General features: G+C 45.8%; 1 protein-coding gene across 2 annotated transcripts in view; it reads left to right on the plus strand.

Annotated features, from left to right (window-relative positions):
- ATXN10 (ataxin 10) overlaps positions 1-6,311 on the plus strand; it is a 166,576-nt gene extending 160,265 nt beyond the window's left edge. For both annotated transcript variants that reach the window (XM_030320922.1, XM_030320926.1), the window contains exons 11-12: positions 4,349-4,536; positions 5,023-6,311. In XM_030320922.1, the coding sequence (XP_030176782.1) occupies positions 4,349-4,536; positions 5,023-5,025 (191 nt within the window). In that variant the 3' untranslated portion in view covers positions 5,026-6,311. The remainder of the gene's footprint in view (positions 1-4,348; positions 4,537-5,022) is intronic.
- Positions 6,312-15,274: the final 8,963 nt, after the last annotated feature.

Raw genomic sequence — 15,274 nt, forward strand, 5'->3', positions numbered from 1 at the left:
GCGCACAGGCTCACGCCTTGTATTTGCAGTAGCTATGGAAACTTTAGAAGCTGTCTCTCTAAAGCCAGGCGCACAATAAAGCACTTCACGTGTTGGTTGGATTAGACTTTAGAAGATGTTTAATTTTCTCCCCCCGCTCTTTCTCTCTGTCTGTCTCTTTAGAGAGGGAACAAGAGGGCAATGTGAATATTAACTGGGACTCCCTTTAATCTCCCTAGCGACCCTTCGGGCTGTCTAGGGCTGCGCAGGCTGCCCAGGGCTCCGGGCTTTCACAGCCGCTAACGAGGAGAGCCATGCATATTCATGAGCCAGGCTCGTGTGCGTGAGATGCCGCTTGTAAGGGCTTGTTTCAGTGTTTTCTCTTTTCAACTCAAATTTTGTGAAAGAAACGACCGCTAAATTTGGTTTTTTAATTATGATTAAGTCAGAGCCCCTAGACAGTAGTGCTAAAGCGTTCTCCCTGGAAATAGGGACAAAGGAGAGCATGTCTGTGTGGCATTTAATTTATAGCTGGGACAACACAGACCCCGAGTGTGGGTGCTCACCGAGGGTGGAGAAGCAGAGCGGGCCTTTCCTATTTGCTCAGGGCACCGTGTTCGAACTTCACGAAATCCTCCTTCAGGAGGAAATACGATTTCACATTGACGAGAATGGGAAACATACATTTATGTGAAAAGTCGGGGTTGGGGGGTTGCCGTTCGGTTATTTCCGATCTTCAGGGTGTGCAAAGGAGCGGACTCCGGCGTGTGGCCCTACCCCTCCCGACCCCCCACTCCGTCCACACACATCTTCTTGCCTCCTGAACACCAGTTGCAGAAAAAGACAGACGTGCCTTTTCTGCTTTGGGCTTTACTGCTTCTTATATTAGGTTGTCCGCTGCGTGGCTGTGCCGCGAATCTGTCCCTTGAGAAGTTCACAGCGGCTGCGTTGTGCCCCCGGAGTCGTGCTGGCCCAGCCGGGAACAGCGCCCCTGCCCGGTCTGACCGCCGGGAAACTTCACCCCTCTCCTTCTCCTCTGGGCTCCTCTTTTGCTACGTGCAGAATGGGGGGCGCGTGGGTTTTTCGTTTCCAAGCGCTTCCGGGGTGAAGTGCCGCTAAGCTGCCGGGGCACCGCTTCCACAAGGCGCGTTGGTTGCCTCGCCACGACGCACGTGATTGAGATCTGCCCTCTCATCTGCCCACGTGGGAATCCTCCCGGTGTCTCTCGTCCCATACCCTGTATCGACACCACGCACGCAGCTTCCTCGCCTGGGTTGCGTTTGTAGTGGGTTTCTTTCATCTGATCTTTCCGCCGTGCAAAGCCCTGAGTCAGCAAACCACCCCAAGAACCAGAAGGAAAAGCACAGCCTGTGTGGGTCACTGCTGTGCCACCGCGGCCCCACCCACGTGGCGGGTGGGAGCTAGCACGCCTCGTTCAGAGGGCCCACAGACCTCTCCCGACACTGTGCTTGGAACAGAGGCGGATCACACTTGCCCCCGAGGAGTTCACAGGGTGTCTGGGTGGACAGGTAGAAACAGACAGTCATGGCTTCCAAAGTCCGCAACTCACTTTGTGCCTGGAGCCACTGCGTGCATAGACGTGAATCTGGTGCGGCTCCTGCCCTCGAACGTCCCAGTCAGGTGGGCGCAGTGCACGCCGGAGACACGCAGTGAGCGCGCCTGACTCACGGCGCTCAGAGGCAGCCCGGGACGCGAAGGGCGCCCGGCGAGAAGGGTGCACAGCGACCACGGGGTGGGGGGAGGGGGGGTCGTTTCCCCGTCACACGCACTTGGATCCCTGAAGCTCTGGACGATGGTTCTCTGCTGCAGAGACGCTCCGCCTTTCATCTGGCGGTGTCCGGGCTGCATGGGATCCCTCCATTGCCGAGCCAGCGCCCCACCTCCCGCCCCCGTCTTTAGGAGCTCTCAGTGGGACTTCAGTTTTCCTGCGTTCAGTTCTGTTGCAGTGAATTAACTAACAGGAAGACTTCTAAAGAAGTACTCCACTCCTGTCACTTAGCGCTTAGGACGTACACACACGAACCAAAATTCTTCAAGCGTATGTATTTATTTTCTTGCCTGAATTTACCCTTCTGTTGCTTGCTCCTTCAATCTGATCTCTTGATCACCCCCCCCCCCCCCCCCGTTTGGTACAAAAAGTGAGGAGTTTGTAGAATGAGGTCATTCTGGATGAGAAAGTACTTGCGGCAAACAATTCATTGTTCAGAAATTCACTAACGCATCAGAAGTTTTGTCACCCAGGATTCTCATTTTTATTCTTCATACTGGCGCAGAGTGGGGGGGGGGGGCGGTTCGGTGATTGTGGAAAAGGGGCAGAAATTCTAATTTAGGCCTTTATGCATCTGGATGTTTGTACGGACTCGATCTCCAGAAAGGAAATACGGCCCTGTAAAGGGCCTGGGCTTTGTCATCGAAGGATGACCGATAAGTGGCAAAAGGGCATTCTGCCACCAAAGGGGGACAACTAATTCTAGAATCAGCATCAGCCGGGTGTCCACAATTCCTGTCCTGTGCCGTCTGGAACAGGTTAGTCATTTATACTCACAAGTGGTTTTGATGATAAACCTCCAGAGGCGAGCAGACGTCTGCTCAGCCTCGGCACTGCCCGAGGCCGCCTCCGGGAGAGGTGGGCCGGTGTGGACTGTCTGTGAGCAGGGGAGCGCAGAGGCCATGAGGAACTCCAAGACCTTGTCAGGATTGCGAGCCAGCGTGGGTGTGTCAGAGGGACGGGGACGGAGCAACCCTTTAACCCCAAGAAGACACGTCCTGAACATAAAACTGCCACGTTTTCCATGCCTCGGTTTGTCTGACTTTGGTGGACAAGCCTATTTTTTACCATTTTGCTTTGAGCTTTTTTTTTTTTTTTTTTTAATGTTTATTTTTGAGAGAGAGACAGAGCAGAGCACAAGCAGGGGAGGGGCAGAGAGAAAAAGAAGGAGACACAGAATCCGAAGCAGGCTCCAGGCTCTGAGCTGTCAGCACAGAGCCCAATGCGGGGCTCAAACCCCGGAACCGCGAGGTCATGACTTGAGCTGAGGTCGGACGTTTACCCGACTGAGCCACCCTGATGCCCCTACTTTAGCTTATCGAACTAGGGAAACCGTTTGATTCACTTTCTTTCCCAAACACTACAAGAAAGAGCCTTTATACATATTGAAGCCTTTCTCTGTGGCTTCCTGTGTCCAGTTGAGGGAGCTAGAAATGTCTGAGCACCAGCCTCACCACTATGCTGGGAGCTGGGACAGGGTCAGAAGTGTTGACCCTTCAGACTGGAGAGCCTGATACAGTTTGGGGGCACAGATGCCCCCATTCTGACACCAGAAATGCCTGCACAGGAAACATCTGGCGATCGGGGAAAGGGTTTGCTTTTCTTGCCAGCTTCCATCCGATGGTGGGCAGGGAGGCCTTTCTTTATTGGAGAAAGCATCTGCCCCGCCCCAGGTGTTTGATGTTCCCTCCGGAACCACAGAAGGTGCCAGGCCCACCGTATTCGACACCTCTGACGCATCCCTGGACCCGGCGCCGAATGCTGGTTGGTACCCGAGGCAACTTCTATAGTTTTTTTTGTAGAACAACATACAGCAGCAACTTAATGCTTCCCTGAGATTTTCACAGCTCTTGGTCACTAAAAGACCTCAGTAAATGCAGTGATTCTGTCGTCTTCATAGGCTCTCTTCTGTCTGCTGTGAAGGCTGCTGTGCAGGCCACGCAAAATTAGGGCTGGGGCCCAGCAAGGCCGAGGGGATGAGATGCTTTCTTGAGAGCACAAGTATTCAAACTAAATACAGCAAATCCTTCAAAGGCCTTCTGGCTTCATCTTTCAAATGCGGCGGAATGAGGGAAATTCCATGGTGACTCCTAGGGAACAATTCTTATTTATAACTGAGCTTGCTCTAAACAAGATGAGTCCTCTCGCCTGCTTCTAACTTGGCATCTTTGTGACTAATGCTGTAGTGTTCTTATTCTTTCCCTGGTGGCTCCGTAACATTATCCAACATGTGTGTGTGTGTGTGTGTGTGTGTGTGTGTGTTGTGTGTGATCATAGACCTCAGACGTGGCTACTCCCAGCTTTTGCTTGCTTGCTCGTTCATTCAACGGGTCTTGGTTAAGTAAGTACGTCTGTGTGCCCGTTGTTGGATATCACACACATGCACACGCACGTGGGACATACCGGTACGATTCCTGTGTCACGTCTGTTCAATCAGTTCCCCCTCTGGGTTGCTCGTGACACGTGGTCAGGAGGAGCTCGTTCGCCAGTGCCGGGTTCGTCCCCCTCCTTTCCAGTAGTGCTCGTGTGGACCCCTGAACCGGGAAAATGTGTTGGCAGATTCCTTCACCCCACTTCCAGTCCTGACCCAGTGGGTGGTGTATGCCATCCGAAACCTTACAGAAGACAACAGCCAGAACCAAGACTTGATCGCGAAGATGGAACAGCAGGGGCTGGCCGACGCCTCCCTGCTCAAAAAGATGGGTTTGGAAGTTGAAAAGAGGGGTGACAGGCTGATTCTGAAATCCACCAGTGGCACACCTCCGCTGGTGAGTATGCCGGGGGAGCAGCCGGTTTGTGCAAAGCAGCCCCCGCCCCTTGTTCCCTCGCCCACGGGTAGAGCTTCTTCCCGAGAACCCGGATGGGAGCGTGTTGCCTTCTCAGATGGCCAAGAAAGCCCTCAGTTTAATCGCAAATAACATTTTGGTCAAGCTTTAAGCTGCCATTTTCTTAAAAATGAGAAGTTCCGACTCGTCTGGGGGGAGATACACAAAAAGCATGTCAAAATTTCTGTGCGGTCTAAAAGTTTCTGACGGCAATTGGGTTTTCCTGACGAGGCAGCCGATGCAGGTAAGCCCCCTTTGTCTTGTGGAATGGGTTGTTTCAGGTCCCTCCCTCAGCTGTGTGTGTGCGTGTGCGTGTGCGTGCGTGTGTGTGTGTGTGTGTGTGTGTGTGTGTGTGTGTGTTTTCCCTTGGGTGATTCTTATAAATAGATCCGTTATATCTGCAATTTTGTTTTCTTTTTTTTCTCTTAGTGAACGAACTCTCCATTGAAGCATCTGAATTTGGGGAATCTGTTTCATGGACTTTCCATCTTCTGCAGTATATAACATTGCAAGTGTTTGAAGATTTGTTAAGTACAAATTCAGGCATCCATGAATCTTAGGTAATAGAGTTAGATGTGTATGAGCTCGAAAGTGAAAGTAACTTGAGTATTTTGTGGTCTCTTTGCTTTAGAAACGTAACCGTTCGGTTTCCTTTGTCCCCATGGATACAGTGTGCATTGAAGTCATATACTGTACTTACTGTGGCGGCAGATAATAAATTCTTTTCCTGGAGGGCGTATCCCTTATTCGGCAAAGACTGGGGCATTTGCTCGGATTCCATTTGTTCCTTCAGATGGCGGGTCGGCCTGATTACTTTTCTTCTCTGCTCGTTGGGTTTTCTGAACTCTGGCAGGCAGTTGAAGTAGGTTTCTCACTGTGATTAATTCTAGCAATCTCTTTTCACCCTTTCTGCCTTTCCAAAACATTGACAAGACTCATTTCCAGCTAATTAATTCGAGAGATGCTGAAGAATAGAGAAGCTCCCTCTTCATTTTAGGGACTGGGCTGTGCTGTCACTGAGCCCAGCCCTTTGGAACGTTGTGGGGACGATACAGGGAGTGAGTGGGGAGAGCGTGAGGGCCATTAACTCTTCTCTTTCCAAATCCCCCGGGGAACTAGACCTCCAGACCCATTGTTCTCACAGGCGCATGCCTGCCTCTTACCCACTTTTCATGCCTCCTCCGTGAAGGGCACTCTGTGCCTAGGACCACAGGATTAAGGGACGTCCACGTCTCATTCAGTTTCAAAGGCACTGTCTCCTAAAGCCACTCCACGTTTCAGCCACGGCTCCACTTTCCGGAGTTGCAAAAGTAGTTTTGGGGACCAGGAGTTAGCTTGACCTACATCTGTCTATTTCTGTCCTTTTCTCTCTATACACGTACTCCCGTTAGAGGTGGAGCTGGGTTAAACGAGCACTGAAATCTTTGAGGCCGCCCAGGGCATTGATGTAACCAGCAGAGAGCTCCAGAGGGAGGTCACGTACGAATGCATAAAACGTTCTTGAACAGCCATGTTACTAAACTGTCTAGATTTTGCACAGTCCCTGTTGAATCTTCCAAAATAAAAACAACGAAGACCCAGCCAGAAGTTTTACAGAAATACCGATTGTTCTAGAATAAAGTGCTTCTAAGTTTTTTTGTAGCCATACGTAAATTGCTCTGTACAAACAGCTTAAGCATGTTCAGAATGAAATAAAAGTTGTCCCACGTGCTAATGTACTCTCGATTTCTGAAGCAACGTCAACTTCCAGAATTGTGGTAACCTGTAACGGTTTTTTCTCTCATTGATGACATTCCATCAGTAAAGAAGCCTTTTTTCAAAATTTAAAATGCACAAAGAAGTCATTCTTTTCTGGGACACAAAGAGTTAACATCCTGTTCTCAAATAGAGGCCCTCCAAAGGGGAAAAAAAAAAAAAAAAACAGTGGGAGTCCCTTTTCCCTTTTAACAAGTTTGCAATAGACACTTCTTTTTCTTCTTCTCTCAATGGATGTATGCACACCAGTGGAATCAAACAAACATGCAGTATAAGCCATATAATAACAAACACAAATAAACAAAAGGGAGCCTTGTGTGGGAACACAGAAAGGGGTAATGGCTGTGTGTTTTCTAACTAGGAAATGTGGGGCTTGCATAGTGAAAACATGCTGACGGCTGCATTGTGGCTGCTTGGATGCCCTGGACGGTTAATCCTCCCGCACAGCCAACAGCTCCCCTGCCCTCTACCCAAGGGCTTGGCGATTCTGAGAGCCTCGTTGTACATGCTGCAGGGGATTAAATCACCACCTCCATCAGTCATTTAGAAGAAGAAGAAAGGAAGGCAGGCCAGCCTTACAACATTTGTAAAGGGACAGAACGGCCACAGCAAGTTTGGCGACCACGTTACTGCTTCCAAGAGCAAACCAGCAAAGCACTTGCATTTTTCAGCCTGTTTCATTATAAAAGCTAGTAGGGGAAGGCTTTTCTGCTTGATACGGAGTCTAGGTATTTGCAGAAGGGTTTCGTTCAACTCGTTCACAGTGGGCGCTGATATTTCAAAAATACAATTTTTTCACAATTTTAGTAATATAAGAATTTGTGTTTCTCCACCTTAATACATCTTGTAGGTTTGCTTATGAGTTGTTTGGGAAACTAATACTGAGACACATTTTTGGTCAGGAACCTGTGAATCTAGCCGCAGAGCTTTGGAAACTGCTAAAAGATGCCCATGTTGCAAAACAGGATAAAGAGAATTGATTGGGGTCATTTGGGCTGCCCATTAGTAGATTTTAAATCAAAAATCAACATCTTATGTGTGTGTATCTTGTGCCCAGTATCTACCGAAGGCATCAATTTCCTGCTCTTTTCACCATACCTGGGATCTGAATGTCATTCAAATGTCATTACTGTCTTTCTATTTCCATCCCTGAATGAATGAACAAAGACGCTGTGATAGAAACGCCAGTCTCTGCAGGAGAAAGACTGTAAAATACACGTTCCTCATCAGTAAGTTCTGCACGTAAAGGAACCAGTTTCTACATGAGAGTCATTAAAGTTAAGACAGAACTGTAAAATGCAGAGAAGTTGACATTTAACCTAACATTTGAAATCTAATACAAAAGAATCCTAACGTTTAAAATCTAATACAAATCCAGTCCAGTCTGGGGGTGGGGGGAGAGGGTGGGCGTGGGGACAGGAAAGGAGCACTTTTTTGGTGCTGTCCAAGGTCCTGATTGTTTCAGCCACAAAGGCCCATATATGAAAAATCCTTGTTTTCCAAATTCACTTTTTCCCCCTTGAGTTATATGATATAATATGTTTTTCTCTTCCTTACAGATTTTTTCAATATACTTATTTTGATTTTTTTCAGTTAGATCTTATTTAGGTGATATTTCACAGTATAAATTTGATTTAGCTTGTATAACATACATGAATTTTAACCGACTGAGCCACCCAGGCGCCCCCTAACATACATGAATTTTAAAGGTACGTTTTTCCTATAAATGTAGTGGTTATGGTTCCCTCATCACAACCAGAGACAGTTGTGCCAGTGGAAATGACTTCTTGGAGGTTTCATTAATTGATCACTGTTTCAATTAAAACCTTAAGTTGGAAATACTAGGTTAAGTGCGGGTTTTGTTGTTGTTGTTGTTGTGGTTGTTTAAACAACATAATATACGTCCTCCATTTGCACACAGCTGCGTCGTGCTTATTTTACATCAGTTGAGCGAGAGTTTGCATGATGTTTTATAGCACGGGTGTAATTGTTTCCGCCACCGTGTGAAGCGCGGTGGTTGAAAGGCACAGACTGAAGTGAGCACAAGGGTGGCAGGTCCCCCGCCTCTCTCCTGTGTGACTCTGGGCACACCCTGTAAGCTCCGTGCCTTCATTTCCTCACCACTCGTGGGGCTCATGATACCGCTGACCCATAGGAGTGTCCAAGGGTAGAAATTAATGAATGCACCGCGTGGTAAGCATTCGTTACTGCCCGTTTCTCTTCTTACTGCTGTGACGTGCATCGACAGGCCCTTCACACCCTCACCGTGAGCATATCTGGTGGACGCACAGAAACGGCACCGTTTCTCCTGCCCCCGTCTGCACAGTGCTGGATGCACAGTGGGTGCTCACAAAGGTATTTCATTTCTTCAGCAGATACTTGCACAATGCCTTCTGTGTACCAGGCAATGCTCTCGGCACTTTGAAAATATTAGTAATATAATCTTCCTGGCAGTGGTACGGTATGTGCTAGTACTGATCCCATTTCGTGGATGAGGAAGTTGAGTTGCAGACAGCAAATGCTTAAATGATCAATCGCTGTAGTTAATTAGAGGAGAAGGAGTGAGGAAGAAAATACAGCTTCTTTCCCGGAAGCATGGAAAATAAACGTAGCGGAACTGCCTGGATCGTGGCTCAGGACGTAGAGCAAGGGGCGCTCCATGGGAAGAACATGGGCTTTGCAGTTAGAAAAACCCTAGGTTAGATCTCAGCTCCACATACTGCCAGCTGGGTGGTCCTGAGCCAGTTGCTTAACCTAAGTTAAGCCTAAGTTTCCTGGGGCACAGCAATAACGAAGGCAGACACGGTCCATGCACTTGTGAAGCTTCTGTTCTGATGAGAATGGCAGGAAATTAGCAAGGAAACAGATCGATGAAACAAGAACGAGGGCAGCACGTACTGCAGCGAGTGCTGTGAAGAAAACGGTGATACAGATGGCGAATGGGGTGTCCTTTCTGAGACGGCCCCTTTCTGAGAGCTGGGGCAGAGCATTCACAAGACAGCGACAAGCCACCGGGGCCCCGAGATGGCAAGCTTCACGTGGGCAGCGGCCAGGAGGGTGGCTAATGGGGCCAGCGCCTGGTGACCAGAGAGCAGCGGCGTGAGAGTGACTAGGTCACGGGTAAGCAGGAGTCCGACCGCGCAAGGCCTCCGAAGCCATGGGGGGATGTGAGTCTTGCGTGAAGTACATTGGGAAGTGGCATTCGGCAGAGGAATGGGAAGACCCACTTCACGTGTTTCAGTGACCGCTCTTGCTGCCACGTGGAAAATGAATTGCAGTGGAAAAAAGCAGAAGCTGAGACGTAATTCCTGGGGCTACTGATGATGGCGACTTAGACACGTGCGGGTCAGTGGCTGTGGAGAGACGGGCTTGCGTTTGGTCTGTGTGTTGGAAATGGAATTCATAGGGTCTGTGGGTGGATTGTTGAGGATGGGCTAAACGAAGGAAGCAAGAATCACTCTTTAAAGCTTTGTTGAGCAGCTGGGTAGATGATCGTATGTTCACCGAAGTGGAAAAGTGTGACGTGGAGAATAGTTCTGATGTGGGTTTTGTTCGGAGCAGAGAGAACCAAGATTCTCTTTGGGGCAAACTAAGTTTGAGACGCTTTTGAGACCTCCCAATGGAGAGGACTTTAAAGAAGTAATTGAGTATACAAGACTAGAGCTCAGAAGGCAGGTCAGTGCTGGAAATCCGTGTTTGGAGTCACGTAAACATATTTGAGGCCATAGAGTAAATGAGATTGTCTGGGGACAGGAGTGTGGATGGAGAAGAGGGCCTACTACAAAATGTAGCCCACATTTTCAGCCTCCATGTAAGCCAACACTTAACATGATAGCTTAAGATATTTCCATATGTTAAAAAGCCCTCATGAAAAGAATTTCAGTGGCTGTATCATCAGAATGTTCCATAGTGGACTTAACCATTGTCTTATTATTAGAACATTTTGTATTCTTTTTCTCATCACTATAAATGCTGTTGTGAACATCTTGGTGCATAGAGCTTTATTTGCGTTTTAGGGTGCATACGATGGGATGTCTCAGAAGGAAGGTAAGGGGCTAAAGAAAGTTTTCTTGGAGAATTATTTATGTCAGGAAAGAGGGCACTTCCAAATCCATGGTGGTTCTGACCAGCCTTCCTGAAGACAACTAAAAAATAGGCCAAAATATGTTTAAACCACTATTCGAAGGTGCCAGGCAGCTAACCAGACACAGTGAAAAATTATGGGGCCGGGATCCAGGAATAGACAGCGGCTGGGAGATTAGTCTGGTGTGTGGGCCACTTTTTCCTCTGTAGATATTTGTCATTTCAGAGGGGGAAGCAGAGAGGCAGAGTGGCTCATGGTGCTTATCACAGCCTTGAGGAGCCCAGGCCATGGGGACTGTTGCCTGGTAGACCTCTCTTTCTTTAGATGGGACCCCAAAGGGCTACATCGGAAGAGTAAATGGTTGAGAGACTGCACTCAGTTTCAAATATTTTCAGCTCCAGAAACTGAATCTGAGAGACCTGGTATGCTGTGCCATCAGACATCCTGGATTAATTACTGCCATCCCAGGTGAATCCTCTCTGGGAAAAGATACCACCATAAGTCTCAAGTTATTTGTGTAATTTTCCGTATATGTTCTCTAGCACTCAATCAAAAATAAACATGAGGCGACAAGACAACATGATATGATTAGGAGAAACCATTAGTAACTAATAGAAATGAGAAATTAGGAAAAACCATTAGTAACTAACAGAAATGAACACAGAAGGGCTCCAGATAACAGAGTCCTCAAACAGAAATTTAAAACAACCTTGTTCATTATGTTTAAAGAGACAAAAGAGACCATTGAGGATTGACTTTGAACATATCAGCAAAGGCAGGACACACTATGAAAAGAAATCAAATGAAAATTCATCAACTGAAAAAAATACAACCAAAACTAAGAAATCAGTAGTTGATTTTAACCACGAAAGATAGAAATTGCAAATGGAAGACCAACCAATCAAAAATACCCAAAATGAACCATTAAGAGACAAAATGATGGAAAATACAGAAGATGGGGTAAGAGACATACAGGACAGTAAAAAGGTCGAGTGTCCCTATTCACAGCCTAAGAAGAAAGAGAATGAGCGTTTTAGTTTTGGGTTAGACATTTGAAACTCAGAACTAAACCTTAGGCTTGAAATACCACCAAGGAGGCAGGAGCAAGAGAAAATTAACATGAACACCATCTCACTTAGGTGATTCTTTCCTTCAGTCAACTAAGTGGTGATTGCATCTGTCTCCCTCCCTGCCTGCCTGTCCCTTCTCCTCCCCCTCTCTCTCTGCAGCTGCCACCACCTACTCCCGGCCAGTGTCTACTGACCACCACCACGTGGGGGTGTTCTCGCCCCAGTCTGCAGATTGGAGTCATCATATGGCCAGCATGCAGTGGTCTGTTCTGTCTCAGTGAGTGATAAAATAAGTAGACAAAAACAACCCATAAGAATATTGTTTTGATCAATGCAATTAGGGCTGACCCTCTTGGATGTCTATGGAACATCGCACCCAACAACTGCAGAATACACACACTTTTAAAGTATATGTGGGCCCACTTACCGTATTTGTCATTTTGCTGTGCATTAGATCTCAACAAATTTCAAAGGATTAAAATCATACATAGTATGTTCTGACCCTAAAACAGTTAAGCTACATATCAAATAACTAGAAAATGCCCACAACTTTAGGAATTAACCTGTCTATTTCTCAAATACCTAAAAGTTAAAACCAAGAGATGAAAATTAGAAAATATTTTTAAGTGAACATTAATGAAAATCATACAAAGTTTGTGGAGTGCAGTTAAAGCTCTTCTTAGAGATTTATTACCTTAAGTGCACATGTGAGAAAACGCATCAGAAAATGAGTCACCTAAACATCCTTAAGTAGTATGAACATAACTTAAACCCACAGTTGACGGGGGGAAAAAAAGTAATATGAGACAGAACATAATTAAACGGGAAATAACTGCAGTAATTTAAAAAATAAAAAAAAATAAACATACAAAAAAGATAAAGCCAAAAACTGATTCTTAAAAAAATTCATTGGGGTGCCTGGGTGGCTCAGTCGGTTAAGCGTCCGACTTTGGCTCAGGTCATGATCTCGTGGTTCATGAGTTCGAGCCCCGCATTGGGCTCTGTGCTGACAGCTCGGAGTCTGGAGCCTGGTGCCTGCTTCGGATTCTCTGTGTCTCTCTCTGCCCCTCCCCCGCTCGCACTCTGTCTCTCAAAAATGAACATTTAAAAATTTTTTTTCAAAATGAATTAAACTAATAAAGCTGTATCAATGAAGAAGAACGAGCACCGAGAAAAATATTATCACTACAGATATTCTGGACATTAAAAGTCCCTAAAAGAATATTGTAAATATTTTATGCTAATAAATCTGAACTTACATATGACATGGACAAATCAGTTTTGTAAAAAAGCTAAACAAAATGGAAAAAATATAATTTTTTTTAATGTTTATTTTGTGAAAGAGTGAGCATGCATGAGCCACGGGAGGGTCAGAGAGAGAGGGGAGAGAGAATCCCAAGCAGGCTCCACACTCACAGCGCGGGGCTGGATCTCCCCATGAGATCATGACCTGACCTGAGCCAAAATCAAGAGTCTGATGTTTAACCGACTGAGCCAACCAGGTGCCCCAAATTAAAATTTATCTTATAAAAGTATCATATTTTAAATGTTTAATCTTTAAAACTTCCACAGAGGAAACTCACACTTAGATAGCTTCAGCAACAAATTCTACCAACATTTTAGGAAGAAATACCACCAATCAATCACACACAAACTTTTCCAGAAAAAGAGGGAACACGAAGCAGTTCACTCTGTGAGGGCAGCACAACCTTGGTATCAACACCTGCAAAGTTTATTAGAAGAAAGGAAAAGTGAAGTCCAATCCTCTGCATGAACACGGATCCAGAGAGCCTACCCACATTAATAACTATTTTAGGAATGAAAGATCGGTGTAACATTTTTTTAATGTCAATAAACATCACTGCATTGATTAAAATCATGATCAATTCATGCAGAAAAAGTAAGTTACATTCAAAATTCAACATCTAATCACGATATTAGTAAAAACAGCAAATTGGGAATAGGAAGGAAATTCCTTATAGTGATAAAGAATATCTACAAAAACTCCTACAGCAAATAGAGAACATTATGAAGAAATGTTGAAACTTTTCCTTTTGACACTGAAGAATAAGGCAAGGTTAATCCAATTCATCACTTATTTTCGCCCGTATATTGGAAAGGTGAAATAGCCAATGAGATACATCAAAAAAGAGAGAGAGAGAAGGGCAGTAACTGGGAAAGAAGACCTCAAGCAGACAACAGGATAGTTCGTGTAGCTTGTGAAGAAAAGATCTATGCATAAAATGTTAGAATGAGTGAATATAGCAAGGTTGCTGAACACAAAGTAAATATACAAAGGTTCATTGAATTTCTGTATACCAGCAACAAAGATTTAGAAAATAAAATCTTTAAGTAAATTGTAAAATGTACGAGGAAATGCAAAAAGCCAAGAATAGCCAAGACACTCTGAAAGAACAAGATGAATATCAAGACTGAAAAGCAAGGTTAGTTAAAATAGGATTGTATTGGCACTTGGTAAATAGAACGAAGAAGCAGAATAGAGTCCAAAAAACAGATTCTCATCTGTGGACATTTGACACCTTTTTTTCTCAAATGGCATTGCAGAGAATGGGGAGAGGGTGATCTCAACAAATCCTGCACAGGCCACTGAATAACTGTAGAGTGTTAAGGAAACTTACCTCTTGCCTTGTACCATATAAAAATATCAATTCCCAGGGCGCTTGGGTGGCTCAGTCAGTTAAGCATCTGACTTCAGCTCAGGTCACAGTCTCATGGTTCTTGAGTTCGGGCCCCGCATCAGACTCTGTGCTGACAGCCCGGAGCCTGGAGCCTGCTTCAGATTCTGTGTCTCCTTCTCTCTCTAACCCTCCCCCACTCACACTCTGTCTCTCTCTCAAAACTAAATAATAAATATTAACAACTTTTTTTAAAACAAAATGCGAAAACTTCTAGAAAATAGAGTGTCACAACAGATGGGGTAAGATTTCTTAACTACATTGCATACATAAGCTGTTAAAAATGGACTTTTTAAAAAATTAAGTCACAATTGGTGAAAAGGCAACAGAAGATACTTGAAACATACAAGTGACAAAGGGCTCACATCCCAAATAGATTGAGAACTACGTAGCAAGTAAAAAGTTGTCAAAAATGGGCACAAGACTTGAACAAGCACTGCACGGAAGATCCCCATCTCACCAGTAGACACATGCCAAGGTATGTAACCTCACTAGTGATCAAGGAAATGCAAATTGAAACCACGACGAAATACCACCACTACCCACCGGAAGAGCTAAAAACAAGACCAGCAACGCCACGTGTTTGTTGGTGAGGATGTGGAGCAGGCAAACACTGCTGGTGGAAGTGTAAATTGGCACAACCCTATAACCACGTTGGGAAACAATTTGGCATTTTCTGCTAAACTTGAAGATGAGCAAGCGTATCACATGACCCGGCATTTCCGCTACAAGGTTCACACCAAACAGAAGTATATGGATAGGTGAACCCAAAGACAGATGAGCTGTAAATATCCAGAGCAGCGTTAGGTTTGTGATCGCCGGGAAATGGAAGCAACCCGAGCCATCAACAGTGCCATGGCTGAGTAAGCTGTGATACGTTCACGGCGTGTAGGGCCATATGGCAGTGAGCTGCAGCCACGCTCAACAGGGAGGAGGTTCACAACGTCGCGTGGAAGAAGCTACAGGCAAATGATGGCTGCAGGACTCTTTCTGTGAAGTTCACGAGCAGATTAAACTATAGAAGTGAGGATGGTGCTTCTCTTCGGGGAGGAGGTTGCCGGTGGTCACGGGGGTGT

Source organism: Lynx canadensis, chromosome B4 (assembly GCF_007474595.2).
Source record: "Lynx canadensis isolate LIC74 chromosome B4, mLynCan4.pri.v2, whole genome shotgun sequence".
Taxonomy (NCBI): domain Eukaryota; kingdom Metazoa; phylum Chordata; class Mammalia; order Carnivora; family Felidae; genus Lynx; species Lynx canadensis.